Source organism: Pseudorca crassidens, chromosome 7 (assembly GCF_039906515.1).
Source record: "Pseudorca crassidens isolate mPseCra1 chromosome 7, mPseCra1.hap1, whole genome shotgun sequence".
In the NCBI taxonomy this organism is placed as follows: domain Eukaryota; kingdom Metazoa; phylum Chordata; class Mammalia; order Artiodactyla; family Delphinidae; genus Pseudorca; species Pseudorca crassidens.
The window spans coordinates 44,162,865-44,185,657 of NC_090302.1; the positions used below are offsets into that span (position 1 = coordinate 44,162,865).

General features: G+C 38.8%; 1 protein-coding gene across 1 annotated transcript in view; it reads right to left on the reverse strand.

Annotated features, from left to right (window-relative positions):
• The window catches only part of PCSK5 (proprotein convertase subtilisin/kexin type 5), a 317,195-nt gene that overhangs the window by 215,580 nt on the left and 78,822 nt on the right, over positions 1-22,793 (reverse strand). Inside the window, exon 3 of the mRNA XM_067744135.1 lies at positions 20,100-20,213. Coding sequence (XP_067600236.1) covers positions 20,100-20,213 — 114 coding nt within the window. The remainder of the gene's footprint in view (positions 1-20,099; positions 20,214-22,793) is intronic.

The following is a 22,793-nucleotide window of genomic DNA, read 5'->3' on the forward strand; positions in this document are numbered from 1 at the left end:
TTGGCCAAAACAGTGTAGCAGAAGTAACAGTGATCCGTTTCCACACCTCCCACACCCTTTCGCTTATAATCCTTCCTGGCTGCCATGTGAACAAGCCAAGGTAACCCGCTAGAAGATGGGAGATCACGTGGAACGCATAAAACTGTCCTGGCTAAACCCACACTAGACTAGCTAGCTACCAGCTGACCTAGAATGGCTCACAGACGCATTCGCGAGCCAACATGATACCAGAGAACTGTCCAGCTGAGTTCAGCCCAAATTTCGGACATGCAGAATCATAAATCTAATAAAGAGCTGTTGTCTCAAACCACAAAATCTTGGGGATGATCTTTACACAGCAGAAGTTAACTAACCTATGAGGTTATAAGCCTGAGGGAAGTAAGTCAAACCAGAACGACAGGAAAAAAAAAATTCAGCGAATCAAGGTGAAATAGCTTATCCAGAAGAGAAGAAGGATTGGCTGTATAATTGAGGAGGAAGAGAGCAGTAAGGACACTTAATGTATCAAACACACAATCCTAAAGCAAATTCTAAGATCCCTGTGATTCACTCGCTTCGTAGGAAGCCCAATGTTTTCCTGCTCATCCCATCCAGCCCTCATATCAGCAATTTCTGATTGTATATAGGTTTTATCTTCTCAATGAAATTATAAGCCACTTTTAATAATGAAGTCTGTATTATGCATCTTTATAACCTCTAGAGTTCATAGTAAAAATACTCAACAGTTAATGAATTGATATTTATTCAAGAGAGAAGGCAGAAGTAAATTCTGAGATAAAATGCAGAAGAAGATAATTTACGTAGTTAAGACATAAATGCAGGTAATAGAAAAGGTTCAAATAAGATCTACAAATCTTTGCCTTCTCATGGCTCATAATAGGGCACCTGCTTATTCAACTTTACCAACAAAAAGATTCAAGAAGTAACATAGGAAATGTGCAGGGGCCAAATAATTACATAAGGAAAAAGAACATTCGTTTAGGGGTATTGGTTATGCTAACGCCCCGCTAATAATGCTCAACACTCCTGGCAGAAGATGTGAAAAGAGATGCAACACGGTGACACATGAACTATTATCCCCTTACAGGCCTGGTGGGAAATGTCTCCTGGCTGGAGAGGAATTCAGGGGTACAGGTCTGTTTCCTTTGGAACAATACAGGGCATGATGGAAGTAAACACTTCTTGACTCTTCTCTGGTATCCGGTCAATGGCTCAATTTTAATACTGTCTTTCCTTGTAGGTCATGCAGTAAATTCTTCCATGAGTTGAGGAGAAACTCTGTGTTACCAAATGACTTTTCCTGACTATGAATCAAGCACCAATTATTCCTAATATATTATTCTTTGCCCAAATTGTGCAATTAGTAAAAAGTTGTATTTGTTTAGGGATAATCTCAATTGAAATTTTTCCTTAAGTGCCTATAAAACCAAGAAAAAATTCCTACATTGGAGCTCATGAAAATGAATTTGAGAAGCAACTGAGCTGCATTATTTAATAACTATGCAAACATTAGCAAGAAGCAAACTTCATTCCTTGCTAAAATGTAACTTCTTTGCTTACATTGTTTACAAAATTCTGCTTGCATAGAACTCTTCACTCTCTTGTCCCCTTTAGGCATAAATCTGACTCAGAAACTCCTGTCTCTTCTTTTTTCATCAAGATCTCAGGAAGAACAGCTCAGATTGGAGAACTTTTCCTTTTCTTTAAAATGAGTAGGATGCAGTATGGTTTGGATAAGCCTAACCAACTGACTTCAGAACTCAGTTGCTCCACTATTTTTATTTTTTCAAAGTCACAGAAGAAATTTTGAGAAAAAAATGACAGAAAACATTTTTTTGTTATATTAGAGACATTTAAGGTCAAGGAGGAAGAATCTGAATATCATTTGAAGATATGTGAATATACTCTTACTAATATGTCATGTTTCTTCATTTACATTATTTCATAAATGGCAATATTCTTATGGAACATAATAGTAGAGGCAACTATTTTTCAGGTGAGAAAAAAATCCATTTTACAGTTAGAAAAATAATGAAGAATAGGAATAAACCTAAATAAGATCTTCCCAAACCTTCAATCATTCTGCCATTCAGGTTTTGACCACACAATCACTTTCTCTTAAATAGATGGATGGGTGGATGGACGAATGGACAAATGGACAGAAGCATAGATGGATGAACAAAGAATGAATGGACAGAGAAGCAAACAGACAATACATGCAGGTTACTTCCAAGTCCTATTATATTTCAGTTTTATTTTCAAATTTCTATTGAAGGATGTGTTCCTTTCCAGGACCTTGCAGAACTTCTGAACAGTAAAAGCCACTTCCTCTTCCCTGAGTCAACTCCTCAAATGCCCATAGATTAGATGCTCCCAAAGGATATTTTCAATCAAGACCAAGTCACAAAATGAAACACATGTAGGAGGCAGAGGATACAGGGGGACGGAAGAGGAAGAGAGGGTCAAATCCACATGATAGTGAGGCTGCGCATATTCAAGTTATGTCCAGAGCTATTAGATAGCTCATCCCTTTCCAGAACAAGAACTACTTGAACTTTCCTAACAGAACATATTTAATGTATTTAATGTTAACATAGAGAGCAGCATAAATTTGGTTTAAATATTAACAGTGGTTCCCCTAATTTTTGTTTCAAAAAAGGACACTGAAGTAGATATGCTTAAAAGGACAAAAAAAGATGAGTTAGTCTGTTAGAAAGATATATAAAAATTAATGGGATAAGGCATTTCAAACAGTCTTTTCAGATTTTAACTTTGTTTCTCTCTGGATATATGAGATTACCGACTCAACTTCCTGAAAGTTCTGAAGGGTTTTCACCATGCCCTCTAATACATCATTACCTCAAATACATTAGTTCTATAAGAAACCTGTAATAATTGTGGTATAGAAACTCTGAGAAGAGGGAATAATACTATCAGTGTGTCAAAATTCTTATTCTTAAAATTAATTGATCATATCAGAAGAGATAGGGTGGGCAAAGCTCACATGGTCATGATGGGTCACAGACAAAATGTGAGTTCACTTTTGCTTTCCTGTCAACACAATAGCCCACTTGGACACCCATGAATCTTTGCTTTTTCCTGGTGACATGAATTCTTCAGGTATAATCTAGTCTTTATGTTTTTATATAATCAAAGAAGAGGTCTGATATTTATAACGCACCAAAAAATAAGTGTCTTCTTAGAAAAAGAGAGAAATTCCTTAGTATCAATAAATGTGGTTTATACTATCAACTTTTTCTTTTTCCTATATAGTACAAATGAACGACCCCAAAACTTAACGTCTGAAAAAAAATTATTATTATGGCTCATAGTTCTATGGGTTGGCAGGGCTCAGCTGGGTGGTTCTCCTTTGGGGCCTCCCATGTAGTTGCAGTCAGATGTCCACCGGGGCTAGATGCATCTGAAGACTTGACTGACATGGAAGTTTACGATGGCTTCTTCATTCACATGAACAGCTGGAGAATTTTCACCCTTCTGTGTAAGATTCAGTTATTAATGCATACTTGCCCCAGTTGAGTTATCTACAAGTCCTTCTGAACAACACGTATCTGTTATATAATGATTTCTATCCCATAATAGCTAGAGGAATATCACTTCCGTTACCACTTCTCTACATCTGTTAACTGTCAAAACATTTCATTCATTCACTTATGTTTTATTAGTTTGTTTTTAATTTTCCAATGCTAATTATATGCTTTCTAGATTTTGAGCCTACATCAGGGAACGAGAAAATACTTAGTCTGGCCTTCACAAAGTTTACATTCAAGTTGGAGTAGCTAAATAATAAACAGACAAATGAGACAAACAATATAGTTAGAGATTATGGTAATAATTATAAAGGAAATAAAGAAGAGACCTTGGACAATGACAAGGGAAATGTGTTATTAAACTTATACCTTGAGTTCTTCACAATTTTACTACTATTAAGCAGACTTTTAGTCAATGAACACAGAAACTTCGTTCTGAAAAAAGATGTTTATAGGTATAAGGCAATAAATCCCAGCCTCAGAAAAGCAAATTAGAGCAAAATTGAGATTCCAGACCTATTGCCATTTAAAATTTAAAAAGTAAAACAAAAACTATTTTCACATTTCAAATAAAAATTTAAAATCAAAACATTTTCTAAGACAAAAAAATCCCTAACGATAAAGAATGTGAAATATGCTATTACTGTGACACATCCACAGAAAAATAAATCTATATTGCAAAGCGAAAACAATCTCACCTCCGACAACCAGGCAAATCAATCTCAGATAGCTACTAAAAAGCCTGCTTTAATGTTGTTCCTTCTAGACTGAGTAAAAATGATTGTCTGAATCTCCCTGACGTCTTTGCTTTCATTGTCCACTTGAAGATGTAAACGCGTATAAAATCTACAAAGTGGATGGAAAGGACAAGGAAACATTTTGCTTGGACTGGCCAATACTATGTCTAGTGCTTCTTCTCCTGCGGCAAGTGTAGATGCTTCAAAAAAGATGAAGGATTCCATAATACATGTGATTAGCTAGCTACTCAATAAAGGAACCTACAGAGAAGACTGCCTCTTCGACCTAGTGAGATTCTCTCCAGAGCCTGAAGTATAATGAGCAAGAAAACCAAGTCATTTGTATCCTACGCTAGCAAGCGTAATTGTGAATGTTTTTCTTATTAATAAAAAATGTTGAATCCTTTAAAGAATCTAACCAAACAACTTGCTTTAACAGCATCCTACAGAATTCCTTCTGCTAGAGAAAAATAATAATTCCAGAAAAGTAGTGCAAAGAAGCAGAGATTCTGCGGGAAAAGGGGCAACTTGGAAGGAGCACTCCTTGACGAAGTGATGGAGAGAGAGGTAAGAAAGAGATGAAAAATAGAAATAAAGAAAAAAAATAAAAATAGAATCACAAAATCAGAAGACAAACTACCCTCCTTCAACTCCCTCCAAAAACACTGATCAAAACAAATAAACTTTACTGTACCAAAATACGAGCATAGGGCTTCCCTGGTGGCGCAGTGGTTGAGAGTCCGCCTGCCGATGCAAGGGACACGGGTTCGTGCCCCGGTCCAGGAAGATCCCACATGCCGCGGAGCGGCTGGGCCCGTGAGCCATGGCCGCTGAGCCTGTGCGTCCGGAGCCTGTGCTCCGCAACGGGAGAGGCCACAGCAGTGAGAGGCCCGCGTACCGCAAAAAAAAAAAAAAAAAAAAAACGAGCATACTGTTGAACTATGGAACTTATGGGCAAGTCATCCAAACTCCCACAGCTTTCTACAAACAACTGCTACTAACAGTCTAAGAAAATACAACATTTCAAAGTGAATGGAAACCAGTAGACAAACATCCATTCATTGTTTCTACAGGTAGAAAATACAAAGTGAATCAAAATATTCCAGTTTATAGAAATTCTGCTCAAAAACCTGCAAAAGAACTGTAGCACCACACCTGAATCGAAATGAAACACACTAAAATAGAATCTGCAGATATGAAACTAGAGCGCAAATAAAACATTTTAAAACATATACGGCCAGAAAAAAACAGAAAGATGTGAAACTAGAGTTGGCTAAATCTTGGAAATAAATCAAAGACCAAATTATATTAGAAATAAAAACAGAATTACAAAATGTCCAAGAGAGAACTGATTCAACTGGAAATATAATCAGGAGCACTGAGGAAAGACATAAATGTATGAAAAGAACAAAAACAAAGCAGAAGTCAAAAGGATCCGAGAGCAAATAACTAATAAATAGGCAAAGAAGATCTAATATGCTTATAACTGTCTAATTTTTAATAGTACGCTTTAAAGAAAAATATCTCCTGGGCCTCTAGATCAAAAAAAAAAAAAAAGTTACTTGCAAGCAAAGAAAAGTCAACCACCAAGGTATTCTTCAAGTTCCAAGCCTATACAGTTATACAGTTAAGAACTCAGGGAATACTGCTTTTGCAATCCCGTCCTAGGTAGTCTAGCAGAGGATGTGCTTTATCCAATCAAGATCTGACTTGCAAAATAACTGAGGGTATGCGTGAAACATAGTTAAATATATACCTAAGGATAAAATCAGTAAATCTAAGTAAATCTAAGAATAAAAACAAAGGTGGAAACAAGGATGGAAGAAGAGTAAGTACCATGCTATGTGTTCTGACAAAGTAGGAATAATGAACTTAAAATGGGGGGGCAGTAAAAGTAGAAATGTTAAAATAGAATAAGCTAATGAACAGTCAGAGGCTTAAGAGTTAAAGGATATGGTTTAAACTTGACAAACCAAATATAGAAGCCTAAGTGAGAAAAGAGAAACTTAGATGTAAGTTATTTTTAACAATCACTAAAATATTATTTTATATATTTTATAGTTTTTATTTATATTTATTTTATTATATTTTATATTATATATTATAATATAAACCTTCCCCAAAGCCAAAAGAAATTATTTTAAAAGAGCAAAAACAGACCATGTAATGAAACACAGTAAAAATAACACAATACAAATCATATCTATCATAATAGGACAATATGACAATAATATGACAGAGTTCAGACTTTTTGGTTATATCTATAAGTGTAAGTAAGCTCAAAAGTCTCCACTGAAAGAAAAATGCATTAAAACTGGCTCACAAGGCAGAATCAACCTCCTAAAACAGAGTAATTCAAATGTCCAAGAATAAAGGGTTATGGTAATGCAAAGATGTAAAAGCAGGCATTGTGATTCTGACAACAGCTAAAATACACAGAAATACTGTTTCTCACCTATCAAACTTGCCAAAATGCACCTATTGACAACAGGGCAAGGTGAAGGGAGCAGGTCCTCTCAAACACGGCTGATGGGAATGTAAACTATCCTAGACCCCTCTGAGGGGGTTCAGGCAAGATCTAATATTAAAACTATATCTGCTTCTACCTTTTGACTGAGCAATCCCACAGCTAGGAATTTACTCTGAAAATACACCTCCAACAACACAAAAATGTATGCACAAGGCTACTCAGTACGGAGTTATTTGTAAAAGCAAAATATTGAAAACAACCTAACTGCACATTCATCATTGTCTAGTCAAATAAATTATGGTAAGTCTACCATAACACAGCTGTAAAAAAAAGAATAAGGATCTCTATGAACTAACATGGAGTGATTTTCAGGTATATTAAGTGATAAAAGCAAAATGGAAAAATGCATTTATAGTATTCTCTGTATCTCACTTTGATAAATATGTTTTAAGTATTCCAAAATAAAAGTAATAAAATTAAACATATAATGATGGGGGAAGGAGCTCTAAAACTGACCAGAACTATCTAACTGTATATAAATAATGACATAATCATAGAGGAAAAAAGCATTTATTAAAGCAACTTTTGACTCAAGTAGTGTGACTGTATTGCCTCAGTGGGATATATTCTAAGAATAAAAAGAAATCTTGAATTCTACATAAGTAGGTTTGTGGTTGTCGGTGGTATTGTTGTAGTAATTCCAACACGTTTTTGTGTGTGCAGTAGTACATTTGTTGATATTGATAAGAACCATGGTTCTCACCGAAGTGGGGAGGGGAGAGAAATATGAAATGGGCTAAGAAGAAGAAGAAGAAGCCATGCTCTAGAATTAGAATGGAAGGTAACACTAGGGATTCTAGATATACATCCCTCAGCTCTATCCACTGAAAAAGAGGCTACAACCAAGGACACCCTTACCACCAAACTCTGGACTTTTAAGTATCATTCCTCAGTAAAGGAAACCATCTACTTAGAGAAATGGCTATTTCTAGGTCTGAGGCAGAGAGAATACAAGGTGAACATTTTGTTGTGCCATAAAGGCTAAGCACTAAAAAACTGATTGGGGTCTTCTCAAAAGGGCTCTTCAGTCAACTTGAAAAGTTACCCACTAACCAAACGGGACAATTTAAGAACCAAAAAACAAATAATGTCAGCAATGAATCACTCCATTTTAAAAGAGTACATGAACTCATAATGATATTAAAAAGGTAAGGAGAGTGAAGAAGGGATTACAGAATTAGAAAATCATCATCTTGTGACCACTGATCTAATGATTAATTTAGGCGGACATTAGCAATAGGTGCTAAAATCTTGGGGAAAAGTTGACAGGAAACAAGGTAATTCACAAGTCTCAAACTATTACCCCTCAAATTTCCTATTAATTAGAGAACTAAAATGTACCTTTACAATGGAGAAATCTAGCAAATACCTCAACCAACCAGAGAAATAAATTTAACATCACCAAAAATGAAACTTCTAACATTCTACCTCCTAATATGAATCACTGAAAAAGGTATCATCTCATCTGGGTAGTTTTCACACCAAAAATGTTTTATTCCTCTAAAGTCCTGAAAAACCATCAAACAAACATTCAAATAACAAAGTGTGAGTTATTTCACAAACTACCAACCTGGACCCATCAAAATCATCAACATGAAAGACCCCTCCTCACCACTCCCCACCCCCAGTAGGGCAACTCTTCCAAATTAAAGGAGATAAAAGGATAGAACAAATAATGTCAATGTATGATGCTAGGTTCTGGATCAAAAGGCACACATCTATTAAAAATGTTTTTGTGACCACTGGAGAAATCTGAATATGGACAGCAAATTGGATAAGATCACTGTTAACTTTCTTAGAAGTGAGAATGGTACCTTGGTTATATAGAAAAATACCATTCTTAGGAGAGGCATCCTGAAATATTTAGGGGTGTATTTTTACCATGTCTGCAACTTCTTTTCAAAATTCAGGGGGAAAAAGTGCGTGTGTGCAAAGAGAGAGAGAATATTAATTTTAGTTAAATCCAGGTGAATGGAATGTGTATATGTTCCTACTATTCTTTCCATTTGTCTATAGATTTCATATTTATCAAAACAAAACACTGGGGGTAAAACATGACAGGCAAAATTAAAAAAAAATAATAATCAAAATGTTAGGCCCCAAAGGGCACAAAGCATAGAGCTCATGAGATAATGACAGATTTCAAGATGATCCAGGGAGAGGCAGTTGCCATCTAGGCACACCAGGACCCAAGAGGACGCCAAGCCAGCGCCTACAGACTACCCACCGCCCTGTCCACAGACACTGCACGTTGCCCTTGCTAAAGCGGCAAGCCAGCTATCTCTTGTTTAAGGCTCTCTGGTGAGGGCTTCTCAACAGCTGCCTTCACTCACTCTGCCAAGGAACCTGCATGACCAAGATGCTCACCCACACCAAGATTTCTGTTGGGGTGGGGTGACCTCCTTTCCTGAGCCCATGATGCTCTGTGCACTTCAGTTACCTCTTACTCACTCTCCTTTGAAATCACTTTGTCCCAAAGGTATCCCCAGCAGGTTGAATTATGCCTGATACGGAAGAGGAGTTCAATACATGTTGTTGAATAAATAAAATAATTATCAACTTACTTTTTTCTGTGGGAATTACATTCCCTGTTGCTTTCCTACATTTTCCCTCCTGTTACACATTGAATTAATGCTTTTATTGAGTGTTCTATGGTAACTCCTAGTTCTTAATTCCTGGGAGAATAGAACTAATTCAGTGTTCATTAGTGTGTATGACTAGTTTAAATGATTTGCTCACTGAACATTTCTTTTACTCGTCCAGAGTGTATCAGGTTTGATCATTACGGATCTCCTTAATCTTTCATTTTCTTGGACAAACTCCCACAATTATAAATGTTTCTAGTCCTGCTTTTCTGTAATATTTGTAGTGAAAGCTGGTGAAATAGGGATCAGATGGGATACACAACCTGGAATCCAGACCATCGGGTGTGTGTGGAGTGACAGGGATACAAGTTTCTGATAAACTGCATGGAAGTGTTTTTGGGCTGAATTGCTCATTATGGAAAGAAAGGGCTGTCTGAGTAGCGTATATTTCTGGTGACTGAAAATATACAGGGTGGGTATTGCGCGTGAGCTGAGGGCTTCAATTAAGTTATTTTTCAGGCCCATCCCAATCTGGTGGCCTTTGAGGGTTTTCTTTTTTTTCAGTATCTTCTTTTTTTTTTTTTCAGTATCTTCTTAAAGACCACATTCAAGGTACTAACTGCAGAAACATACACAGCATGTTTTTCTGGACAGTCCATGGATGGGAAGCAGAAGGGCCTGGGCTACGGAGCACAGGCATGAAAGCAAAATGAGAATGGGCATATAAAACATTTCTACAGAATAGGAATGACATTTAAAAAATATGTATACCTGCTATGTTTAACCTACTACTGCTAAGAGTCCTGCCGAATTTCTTTAAGTTCACTAAAAGATAAGGATGATTTCTCTATCGCTAGGTAACAAACCCAAACATCAAGTTTTTAAGACACTAATTTAACTAAATTTCAGGAAACCACGCAAAGAGATCATTAGGAGAACACAGTCCTATGCTACCTGGGCATAATTTTCTTTGCTTTGCTTCAGACATGCTAATTTGGTATGTCTGGATCAGAACGTCTATCCTGGTAGGCTTTTTACCAAGAGACTCAATTCACCTCCCCAGAAAACTAAAACAGAAAAGAAAGCCCCACAAAGCTACATTTCTTCCAAGTAGTCTTTAAGATTATTCTGTAAGTTTTGTACCAAATATTTGAATAGACACCATCTAAACAGACTAGTTTTTCTTTTTTTCCTAGCATAAAGGAAGAAATTAGGCTTCTTATCGGGTTCTCCTCCTTTTAATCAAGGAAAGAATAATCAGTAAATGCATTTTGTACTTTGTCCACATCGTCTACCATAAAGAATAGCATCTTTGTATTATGAGCCCAATTTGATTCTGACCTATGCAATTAAGTAATCAAATCCTATTTCTGGAATTTATAGTTTTATTCTACTTGCCTCAGTATAATTTGACTGCATCTGGTATGGAGCAGCTCTTGGTGCCCGTACCATTTGCACATTAGATTACCTATCGCTAGCCTAGAACCCCATACCCAAGGCTGAGATTGTCTACCAAGGGTTTTTTTTTTTTTTTAACATTTGAGAAACCGGAAAAATCACATTGAGGTGCATGCGTATTCTATTTGAAAATGATTATTACTTTCTCCTCCCTGGGCAATTTAGGCGTTTTCTTCTGATTCTTCTCATCCCTGGATTGCTAAGAATTATTGCTCTTACTCCATTAACTTCCCAGCCAAGTTCAGTGCCAAACAAAATTAAGGAAAAAACAGCATTCCAGACACCTTCCTCTCAGATAACCTTAGAACTGAATTCTCAACACAGGACACTTGAAGGCACCATCACCTTTCAGGAAAAGCCAAACTCAGTTCTGTGAATTTGGTCTCAATGACCAACTCGCTCCTCACTTCACATCCATAAACATTTATGGAGCGCTTACTAAGAGAACCCTACTCATTGGCAGAGAAATATGTTAAAATCAACCAAAAATGTGCCTTGATCACTAGAACTAATCCCAATACTGGGTGAAAAGTAAATAAGAAATGAGGAATTCAGAGAAACTTTGATAAAAGAACTTGAATCAACATGCTAAGAAGACAACCACAGATTAAGTGAGTTCAACGGTCAATGCTATCTGCTTTCCAGCAGAAAATGCGTTACTAATTAAAGAAAAATCACTAAAAGCTTGATGAGAACAACTTTATGTTAACAGACCCTTCATCATGTTAGAGTCAGACCCAAAGGGCCAGAATACAGACATACTTTTACTCTTTGAAAGTAAAGCTGAGAAGATAAACTACCAGTGTGGAATAAGTTATGTCTTGCTCAAGGAAATTAATAAAGGTCGTAATAATTTGCACCAGGCAAGAATGAATATTATCTGAAGTGATTTTTTACTGGCCTCTTAGAAGCACTTTGACTAGTTAATTATAGGTTAACTTAATACCTCTAATATACTGACTTCCGTCACAAACCTCACATGGGGTAATGAAATCACATGAAATCATCACAATCATCGTGAGCTGATCAGCAAGTTCCAATTAGGGTTCTGCTACTGGTACCCTCAGTGGACTACCATCAACTGAGTAGACAAACTGACTATAACTACCCTAACCTCTGCCCATAAAATGCTCCACTTACGCTTCATTAAAGAAAGCACCGTCTAGGGAATGTCAATTGGTACAGCCACCATGGAGAACAGTATGGAGGTTCCTTAAAAAACTAAAGCTAGAACTACCATACGACCCAGCAATCCCACTACTGGGCATATACCCTGAGAAAACCATAATTCAAAAAGAGTCATGTACCACAATATTCATTGCAGCACTATTTACAATAGCTAGGACATGGAAGCAACCTAAGTGTCCATCGACAGATGAATGGATAAAGAAGACATGGCACATATATACAATGGAATATTACTCAGCCATAAAAAGAAACGAAATTGAGTTATTTGTAGTGAGGTGGATGGACCTAGAGTCTGTCATACAGAGTGAAGTCAGAAAAAGAAAAACAAATACCATATGCTAACACATATATATGGAATCTAAAAAAAGTGGTTCTGAAGAACCTAGGAGCAGGACAGGAGTAAAGACGCAGATGTAGAGAATGGACTTGAGCACACGGGGAGGGGGAAGGGTAAGCTGGGACAAAGTGAGAGAGTGGCATGGGCTTATATATACACCACCAAATGTAAAATAGATAGCTAGTGGGAAGCAGCCGCATAGCACAGGGAGATCAGCTCGGTGCTCTGTGACCACCTACAGGGGTGGGATAGGGAGGGTGGGAGGGAGGGAGACGCAGGAGGGAAGAGATATGGGGACATAAGTATATGTATAACTGATTCACTTTGTTATGAAGCAGAAACTAACACACCATTGTAAAGCAATTGTACTCCAATAAAGATGTAAAAAAATAAAATAAAATAAAAAAGAAAGCACCTTTTACTATTTTATCCTTGGTGTCAAAGACACTGTAAGGAGTGGGAAAAAATAAATCTCTGCTAAATATGAATGAATGAATGATTGCATACATGAATGAACATTTGCCTCATAGGAACTTTCATTCAGTTGGGATTTTCCAGGCTGTAAAACAAATATGGACTTACACTTAGGATTCAAGTTTGCCTTTTCTTGGAATTATCACTTATGAGTATTTTTCTCTGGTGTTAATTTATTCATTCAGTGAACACAAAGTTTTAATAAAGGAGGAGCATTATTCCATCTCAGGCACTCATGCGTTTGACTCTCCACATACACTTGGCGGGCATCTGGGAACTTGGGTTTGGGGAGGCTTCTCACCATTTCTTCGTAAGTATGTCTCACTGTGTCTACACTGGTTACACAAACAATACGGTTTGTGCTGAACGCCTCTGAGAGTATGGAATTCGGGTACATGGAAGGCACTGGGTACCTACACGACCAACCCCCAGTGAAAACCCTGAGCACCAAGTCCCTCACGAGCTCCCTGGTAGACAACATTTCACATACGTTGTCACAATTCACGCTGGAGGAATTAAGTGCTTTCTGTGTGACTCCACTGAGAGAAATCTCTTAGAAGCTTCAGCGTGCTTTCCCCTGAACTTCACCCCATGTGGCTTTTCATTTTGCTGATTTCGCACTGTATCCTTTCACTGAAATAAATCATAGCTGTATGACTCTATGCTGAATCATGTGACTCCTCCCAGTGAATCACCAAATCTGGGGGTGGCCTTGGGGACCCCAACAAGGGGACACACTGAGATTGAAGTAGTAATGAAACAAAAGCATGGGATACAACAGTCAGGAACTCACGGGGTGGGTCTGAGCTGGAACTCAAGACCTGGGCCTACTGGTGGTATGTGTCTCTCTAAGATGTACTCTCCAGTTCAACTTGCCATGTGGACCTAGAGGAGGTTCAAGCAGGAATGAACTCAAGAAAGCATCTAGTCCAGATTCCTCATTTTTTTCAGATGAGCTAAGGTTGAGAGCGCTAAAATACCTTTCCACGGGACACAGAGCTAGTTCGAAGCAAACACTGGTCCACCAAAACCACATCTCAACCCCCAGTAGTTCCTACCAGGAAATCACTTACTGCTTGGCTGGAGTCCATCCTTTCTCGGAAGCCCTCCTACTTACGTCAAGACGGGCCACATGGTTGCAGATTTACACCATGTTGCATTTTCAATTAAAACAGCTAAATGGGGTGTTGTAAAAGGATGATTTCCAAGCTGCCAGGACAATAATGCCCCAAACTCCACCAGATTTTATTAGAGTCAAGTGACAGTATAAGTCATTAGGAAAATGTGTGCCAACCACAGAAACAGCAATGCCTCACACTCTTGGAGAACTGAATACCATCCAGTTGGCTGAGAAAGAACCATGTGGCTTACAATCATTTTTCACAATTACTATCCTAGCTAGTTCATAGTTTTTGGCAGATATACCTCACACGCATAGCCGAACTCAGCTAATTTTTACTCTGCTGATCGACAAATATGATTTTTTTTCCTCAAAGAAACCACCCAGAGAGCTTTCATGACATTTGAGGTAGTGCATCAAAAAGTGAGCCCATTTGTTAAAACCTGCTTTAAAAAATTCATATTAAGTAGGCCACCCAATATTCATTACAAAAAATTCTGTGTTAAGAATACTCACTAGTCATACTCACAACTACAGTCTGAGAATCAAATAGCAAGACTGCACAAGGCCTTCTTTGCTTTTCTCTTTGGAACTGAGCTTGCCTTCCATAAGGCAGGAAAAAAAACATTTGTAAGTTCTTTACTATGGGCTTCTCCAAAATCAGTATTAGTTCTTAACAGTTAGACAAGAAATACTGTACAATGCTAAAACACGTTCCTAAGGCAATAAAATATTTACATGACTAAAGGAATAAAAGAGCTATTCTATTAAACTTATATTTTCCTCCAAGTTTCATTTCCAGTTTGCCTTCTTGGGACTCTTTGTCAAGAGCCTGAGTACAAATTTCATGTATGAATGTGTTTCAGGATGACTTCAGAAAATATAAAATCTACTATAAATTGAATAATCCCTCCCACAAAGAGAAACATCCTGCCAACAAAGGGGAACTCCCTCCCCCCGCCCCCCTGTATTTCAAATGCAGCATCTGCCACAACTCTGTAAGGGATGAAGGGACACTATTAGGACAGGATTCACAAGGGGCTTCAACTGTATACATAACGTTCTATTCCTTAGATCGGGGGTGGGTGGACCTGCATCTGTGGTATTCTTTCAAATTTTTGTATGTCTTAAATATTTTGTAACAATTTACAAAAAATTAACTCCCTGAATTTGCTCAATTGGCATTCCCAGACCCTTGAGGAGGCATCTTACTTAGGCTTGCTATCTCTAGAGTCAAACTGAATTTTCTTCAGGGGGTCAAAATGGTCCATTATACCAGCTGGGTACATTAAATCCATGTCTATTACACTGAGTTCCCAAAGACTTGGCCAAATCTTCACAACCTTTCCTATCAGATATCCTTTGTCTGTGGAACATCTTGAAAGACTATATAAGCCAAGGATATTTTTCAATCAGTGCAAGTAAAGTGAAAATATCTTTTTATATTAAAGCTGCCAGCTTCTCAAATAGAAAATTTTGTAAGAAAAAGGTATAAGATCAAGAGGAACAAATTAAATCGACCGAGTGCACTTTAAAGTGTCTCATAGGTTTTTAAAAAGCTCTTCTTCCTCCAACTGATAATGGGAAGATGGAGGCCAGCTGTGTTCACATAAACCTCCTGTTGAAAATATGATAGAGCACGGAGATCTCAAAGCAGTCCTGAGAGTCAAACAGCATCAGCTCAACTGGGAACTTGTTAGAAAGGCAAATTCCCAAATCTCCGCTGGGGGGCATGAGAGGGGTGGGCAGCAATCCCTCCAGGTGATTCTGATGCCAGCTAGTATGAGGTCCAGGGACTCGGAAGTTGGAAGTCTAGCCTCTGGAGTCAGAGTGACCGGATTTGAATACCAGGATCTGCCCCTGGTAAAGAGTGTGACTTTGGGCAAGTTACTTAACTTGTCTCTGCTTTATTCCTCAGTGTAAAATGAAGACAATAATGGTTCCCAGCTCACTGGAACACTGGCAATAAGATAATATTATACATGTAAAATCTGGCAAAGTGTTTGACAAAGACTCAATAAACGTGAGCAATTATTTTCTCTACATGATCACAGATGTCCAAGTTTACTCATCTATTATTTGATTAGCATTTATTGAGCACTTACCACAGACACGGGCAGTGAGTAACTCACGACTCCTGGCTACATATTAGAATCACCAGGGAATTCTGATGAAATCCTACTGCCTGAGCCCTCCTCTATACCAAAAATAACAATCTCTGATAGTGGGACCCAAGCTTGGATATCCGTTAAAAACTACTCAGGACGTTTTAATGGAAGACGCAAATCTACAAGCAAAAATTACAACCCAAATCCCATGGAGCTGGGTGTATGCACACAATCCCAGAGAAACGTTTAGGGAGGAGTCGTTGGCCCAGCAAACTTTCATTGGCACTTCTATATTCCTCTCCTGCGTTACCGATCTTCTTAGGAAGCACGATTTCCTAAATCCTCAGTGCTTGCCACCATCCTGACAAAGAGGAGATGCTAGAGTCTGTCAGCGCAATGAGAAGCGAGCTCTGTTTCTACGCCTAGACCCTCCCAACTCCTGGAAGCCTGAGCACAGTGTTCCAGGTCAGAGGAGTAATTAGACAGCTGTCATCTCCATAACAAACTCTTGTATATATACCTTTCCTTGAATATACTGCCCAAGCCTCGAGGCTAGACATAATGGTTTCACATACCATTTCCAAGGGGAGGAGTGACAGGGGCAAAGCTTTTAAATTAATTAAAAGAGACACTCAGGCACACTTCATGCCATTCTTTAATCTCTGTTCTCCTGTGATAAATATAGACTGACAGGACCAGGCCCAGGCTAACGAGCTGAGGGTAGGACCCTACGGAGGCTCACCAAGCAGCCCTCAGAAACACTGCGGCAGGGCCAAGGGCTCAGAAAAAGGAAGAAGGAAATCAGCACCTTCCCCAACTGTGTCACTGACATGTCGCCAGAGCGCTCTGAAGGATGCCCACTGCACATGTGATCACACCCCCCTTCGACTAGTAGCAATGAAAACAACAGATAAAAAGAAAACAGCATGTACTGTAATTAAAAAGAGAAGAATAACAACAATTATAATTTACTGAGAGTTTTCCAGTGTCAGGCAGTGTGTGTGCTAAAGGCTTCCTGTGCAGTATTTCATTTCATTATGGTAACAAGCTTCCCAACCATCCTTCCCTCCTAGTAGTATACACATGCTTGTGTAGTTCCCTCACACATTGAATCAGAGTTCACACATGTGGCCAAGAGAAGATTACAGAAGTAACTGCGACTTCTGAGCTTAGATCATAAAAGACGTCACCGCTTCCTGACACAACCTCTTGAATCACTTGCGCTGGGGGAAGACGGAGCCATGGAGCCAGGTGGACACTCAAGCAGCCCCACGGTGAGGCCCACATGGAGAGGAACCAGCCACGTGACTAGGCCACCTTAGAAGTGGACCCTCCAGCTCCAGTCATAGCTTTGAGTCTTCCAGCTGAAGCCCCAGACATCACAGAACAGAGAAGTCGTCACCACTGGGCCCTGTCTGAATGCCTGACCCACAGAACCCAGAAGATCACTGTCTTAAAAACTAAGCTCTGTAATTTATTATGCAGCAATAGCTAACTCATACATAAGAGCTGGATACTCCTATTTTATAGCTGACGAGAGTTTAACTGATTCAATCGTGGGCGTAGCAAGTGAAATAATGGGGATCTGAATCCATGTTTGCAGATTTGAAGTTCTGACTCCTATTCTGTCACCACTCCTGACCGATAAACATATGGTGTGTAACCTATTTCCCACCCCTTTCATTAAGGGAACAGTATGAATGTAATAGGAAGTTCTGAAGTATTTTGGTTGTCCCCAAGATACTTTGCCCATCCTGCATGGCACCCGCCATTCTGCCTTGTATTTCAGCTATTTCTCCATGGATAGATTAGAAGTTCCTGGAGGGCTGGAGTAGTGTCTTCCTTATGACGGTGCTTGTAAATAGTAGAAGGATGGGGATAGGATGCCACTTTAATCCCCTGGACTCCCATCAATCGGCCTGGTTTGGCAACTCTGCTCCACCGCTCTCAGGCTGGGTGATCTTAGGCAAATGGCCTACATTTTATGAGCCTCAGATTTCTCACTCTTATAACACGGGGCCAATATTAATGCACACTTTTGTTCACACTACATTAGAAAAATATTAGCACAAATAAAGTATGAGCACATTGCCTGGCATGGGCTAAGTGCTCGACGAATGTTACCTATTTGAATTATTACCATCAAACGTGTTGAAAAACATCCAATATTTTAAATGGCCGAACAGAAGCTCTTCCCTCTCACCCTTTCCTTACATCAAAAGAGAATTTCCAAAGAAATGGCAGTGGTTCCTGGGAGTGAGGGTATCTCACTCTATAAGCACTGAAACCTTTGGCGTCACCTTGGCCATGGCTCCTACGACAGCCCAACCTGCCCTGCTGGAGTGGTGAGAGGGTAGGGGGAAGCTGCTGTACACTTCCACTGTCCAGTGGGACATGTGCAGACGGCAATTTGGTTCTTTCTTGCAAAAAGATACGTAAGGCAAAGAGGGTCTCACTCCCCCCAGCCTTATAAGCAGGGGTGTAGGGGGATTTTGCTTGCATCCTATCTCTTAATCGCATTACATCCTTATCATCTTGTCAGCACAAAGCTCCTTAGCTCCTACCAACACTCCCTCTAATGCCTTCCCTTGTGGTTCACTCTTTCTTGGTCTTGGAGCTAATAAGCTGTCAAATGTCTTACTGTCCCCTCAGGTGTTTTCTACTCAAATGCTGTTTAGAGTCCCACCTCCCTTTGAACTTAGCTTTATGGCTCCTTCTTTCTTACACAGAGTTCTCTGTGTAAAATTCTGTTTGGGGTCCAAAATCTTTCCACAACCTTCCACTTCCAGGTAAGACTAAGAAAAGGGAAACTGGGAGAAACGCCAGCTACATTCACCCATGTCCAAATAAACACAAATTCCTAGCGTTGCTAGGTGCTAGGTTAGATTCTCAGATGGGAGGATATAAGTGACCCCCTGCCCAAAGTAACAGAGCAGATTTAAAAATACAACAACGATGAAACAAAGTGCCAAGGGAAGGATGCCAGGAGTGGCAGAGGAAGGACAAACACGGACAGGTGAGGACATGGGAGACATGAAACAGTCAGCCTTGGGTGTGGGCTCTGAGGGATGGACAATACTGAACCGAGGATGTGGGGAAGGGCAAAAGACCACTCTGGGCAGAAGGAATGAAATGCAAGGAGGCAGAAAAGCATCAGACAAGTATGTGGAATGCAATGGATTCGTAGAGAAGCAGGGTCAGGGAGTGCAAAAAACAAGGTAGCTTGGAGGAGATAACTATGGCAACAATTTGCAATAAAGATTTTCAAAAAAGAGAAAAGTTAAGGTCTTTTGCAGATTATAGAGCAAATAGGTAACATATGAATTTCATGATTAAGAATAAGTAACATATTCTAATCAATTTCTCAGGTATCATGAATATAAAACCCTAAGACAAGAGAAGTGTCAATATATTTTCAAAGGAGGCGACATCAACTGAATTCCTAGACCACTCTTCCCAATATGTTAAATTTCCCTCACTGCAAGTTTTTGCTTGAACCAATGAACTAGCTACAAGTCAAATACTTTTCAACTGCTTTTTCCCTAGTCTAGTTTTAAAAATTGTTACCCAAAGTGAGAAGGCACATTTAGACAACTAAAGTCAGGAATCTGTTACCTACTCGCAAAGTCATTTCAATGATTTCCATGACCCAGTACCATTAACCAGGCTGGTTTCAGGGTGGAGTAGATGAGTAACAGAGGTGAACATAACTATTGCTAGGTCTCGGGGTGTCTGCCCTTAGTATATTTTTCTATCTTCTCGCCCAAACTTACCAAGCTACCACACAGAGTAAGATCTCAAACAGAAATAGCTTCAGAATCAGAACTCCCTTCTTCCTCCTTAGACCTAGAGAGCTAAGTTCAAAAAAGATCCAGAAAACATCAAAGGCCATCAATCTCCATCTTGACACAGGAAAAAGTCCCTGGTCGCTGTTTCTGCGTCCTCCCAGCCCTAACAGACAATCCCTGCACAACACAGAACAGAACGCCGTGGCCCCAGGCCAGGCAAACTCACCATATACCACATGCTTGGCCACTTGGGATCATTGAAGTAAGTGGACTGGGCGTGGCTAAAGTCATAATCCCTCTTGGTCCGTTTTTTTATCACTTGTTGTTGGATCCACTCCACCTGCCAAGAAGGACATTTGGTGAGTGTTCAAGTTCCATCAGGGTTAGCACAACATAAATGACAGTCTGGGACATTTCCATCTGGAGTCAGTTCTGTTTAAGGCACAGGTTTCATTCTGGCAACTAGAATCTCCAAAGCACAGAGATGCCCTAGAAACCTGGTTCTATTTTATCTTAAATGCAGGTAGGCTTTGTAGTCTTTTACGACAGATCATTCGTATTTCTCAACAACATGCTCACCCCTTTAGCTTTTTCAGAAAGCATACTTTACTCCCAACTTATTGCAAATTGATAGTGTTAATTTTTAAAGCTAATTTATTCATCCTGACCTTATACTAAGGGCTAGAAAACTTCTCTAAAGGTCCAGTTAATAAATATCTTTGGCTTTGCAGGTCATACAATCTCTGTTGTAACTACTCATTCTGCCATTGTAACACCATAGACAGCACATAAACAAATGGGTGTGACTATGTTCCAATAAAACTTGATGTATAAAAACAGGTGGGAGGCTGGATTTGGCCCACAGGCCACAGTTTATATCAAAAATTTTAAATGGTCTGGGATTACACATCAAATTAAGAGAATCATCCTCGGACCAAATGCTCTAGGATCACAAATTTTTTTTAAAAAAATGGCTGTCTATAACAGAGTGGTGGAAAAAGCACTATTCAGGTAATCAGAAAACCAAAGCCCTAGACTCGTCTCTGGTACAAAATTGGAGAAGTCACTCAACTGTCTGAGCCATAGGTTCCCTGTCAGCTCCAAAATTCAAACCCTCTACATTTGAGAAAGTCTTAACATTTAGCCACAATTAGTTTTTAAAAAGCAACCGGGAACTTTGAGTTTAATACAGAATTGTAACCTAAATGGTATGGGTATGAATGGGGGTACTTTTAAAAACAGTTAATCATTATGGCAATATAAGAATAAGCATGTTTCATTTTGAACGGAGCATCTCAGATACAGTATCAGCCCGGTGGCATTCTACCATTTGTTCCTAAATTCTCTTTGTTTGATTTCTTCTGGCCACAGCTAATTCCGTTGTAATACTCTAAAATGTTTCCACCATGTATCTCTACTCTCCACAAAGGAATTAAAAACTGGTGGGGGGGAGGAAGACTTTGTGGTCCACTACTATGATCTGTGATTCCATACCCATCCATTCAGTAAAGATTTCAGAACTCTCTTGACTACTTCAAAGATTACTGGAGGAGAAGGAATACTAAAGGACCAATTAACAAGCTCAAAATGCATAAATAAGGTACTAAGGCCAAAAGCCCAACTAATAAATTTCTATCATTCTCATATTGGGAAATATTATTCAACAAGAAGATTGGTATGCAAGATGAATTTAAATACTGAATTCTTAGTTACATCACTAACAAGGCAAACAGAATCACACAGCCTCCCAAATAAGATCTATTTATGATTTGGACCACAGCTAAGCATCATATATGTGCATTTTCTGCTAGATAATTTAAGCAAAATTATCAGTACAGAGAAAAGTCAATAAATGAAAAATAATATACTGGAAAATGAAAGTGTTCTGTTCCTGCTTTAATTAATCTAGACCAAGTGACTCAGTGGCACTGAATCATTCTACATCACACACACATGCACACACGTGTGCACACTGGATAAAAGGTATTACATGTTATTTCTTTAAACTATTGGACAATAGCTGTCAGGCAAGCTAATAAGGATCTTGTTTTTTCTTTACTCGAAGAGACTGCTGTTTAGAAATCACACTGAAACTAATGGGGCATTAAAAATGTGTGTAATTTTTTTAAATGAAGAGAGTAATTTTTAAAGTGACCATGTTTCTAAAAATACAGAACAAAATCAATTTCCTTCTCAATCAAAGTGGAGCAGCAAGCATGAGCGTGCATGTATTTTGTCTATTTCCAGAAAACATTTTAATCTCTTTATTTCAAACAATCTTTCTAAGGAATGAGTTTCATAAAGTCATTTATTCATTCAATATGCAGTAAGTGCTTATTCAATACCAGACACTGTACTGGGAATTTAAAGATGACTAAGAATAATCTTTGCCTTTGATGGACCTAATTTTATCAAGGAATATTTAGCAATTATTCTATAATTTTCCACTTCATAAAAATGTCATTATCTTCATGAATGACATGTGATGCAGGAACTATCACTATACTAATTAGACCATTTATGACAATTTTGACTATGCAAATTACATTTACAGTCCTTATAGTACTGTCTCTTAAGACTTATCCCAATAAGATGGAACTAGTTCGTATTTGCACACTTGGTAAAAGAAGGCTGCAGATCTGTTTAGACCAAATGCTTTTCAAGCTAATTATATATTGGCAGTGATCTTTCCTAAGAGAGCCTCCATAAATCCTGAACTGCCAACATATATGTGTTCACAAATCAGAAGGTGTCAAATCTCGTGTGGACTCAATAAAGAGACGGCTTAAGCTCAGAACAAGTCTACAATAGGGTAGGGTGGATAACTGTCTCTACAATGACACTGTAAGTATGCACTTCTCCCTACATGTGTGTGTGCATGCACGCACGCGCGCGCGCACACACACACACACACACACAC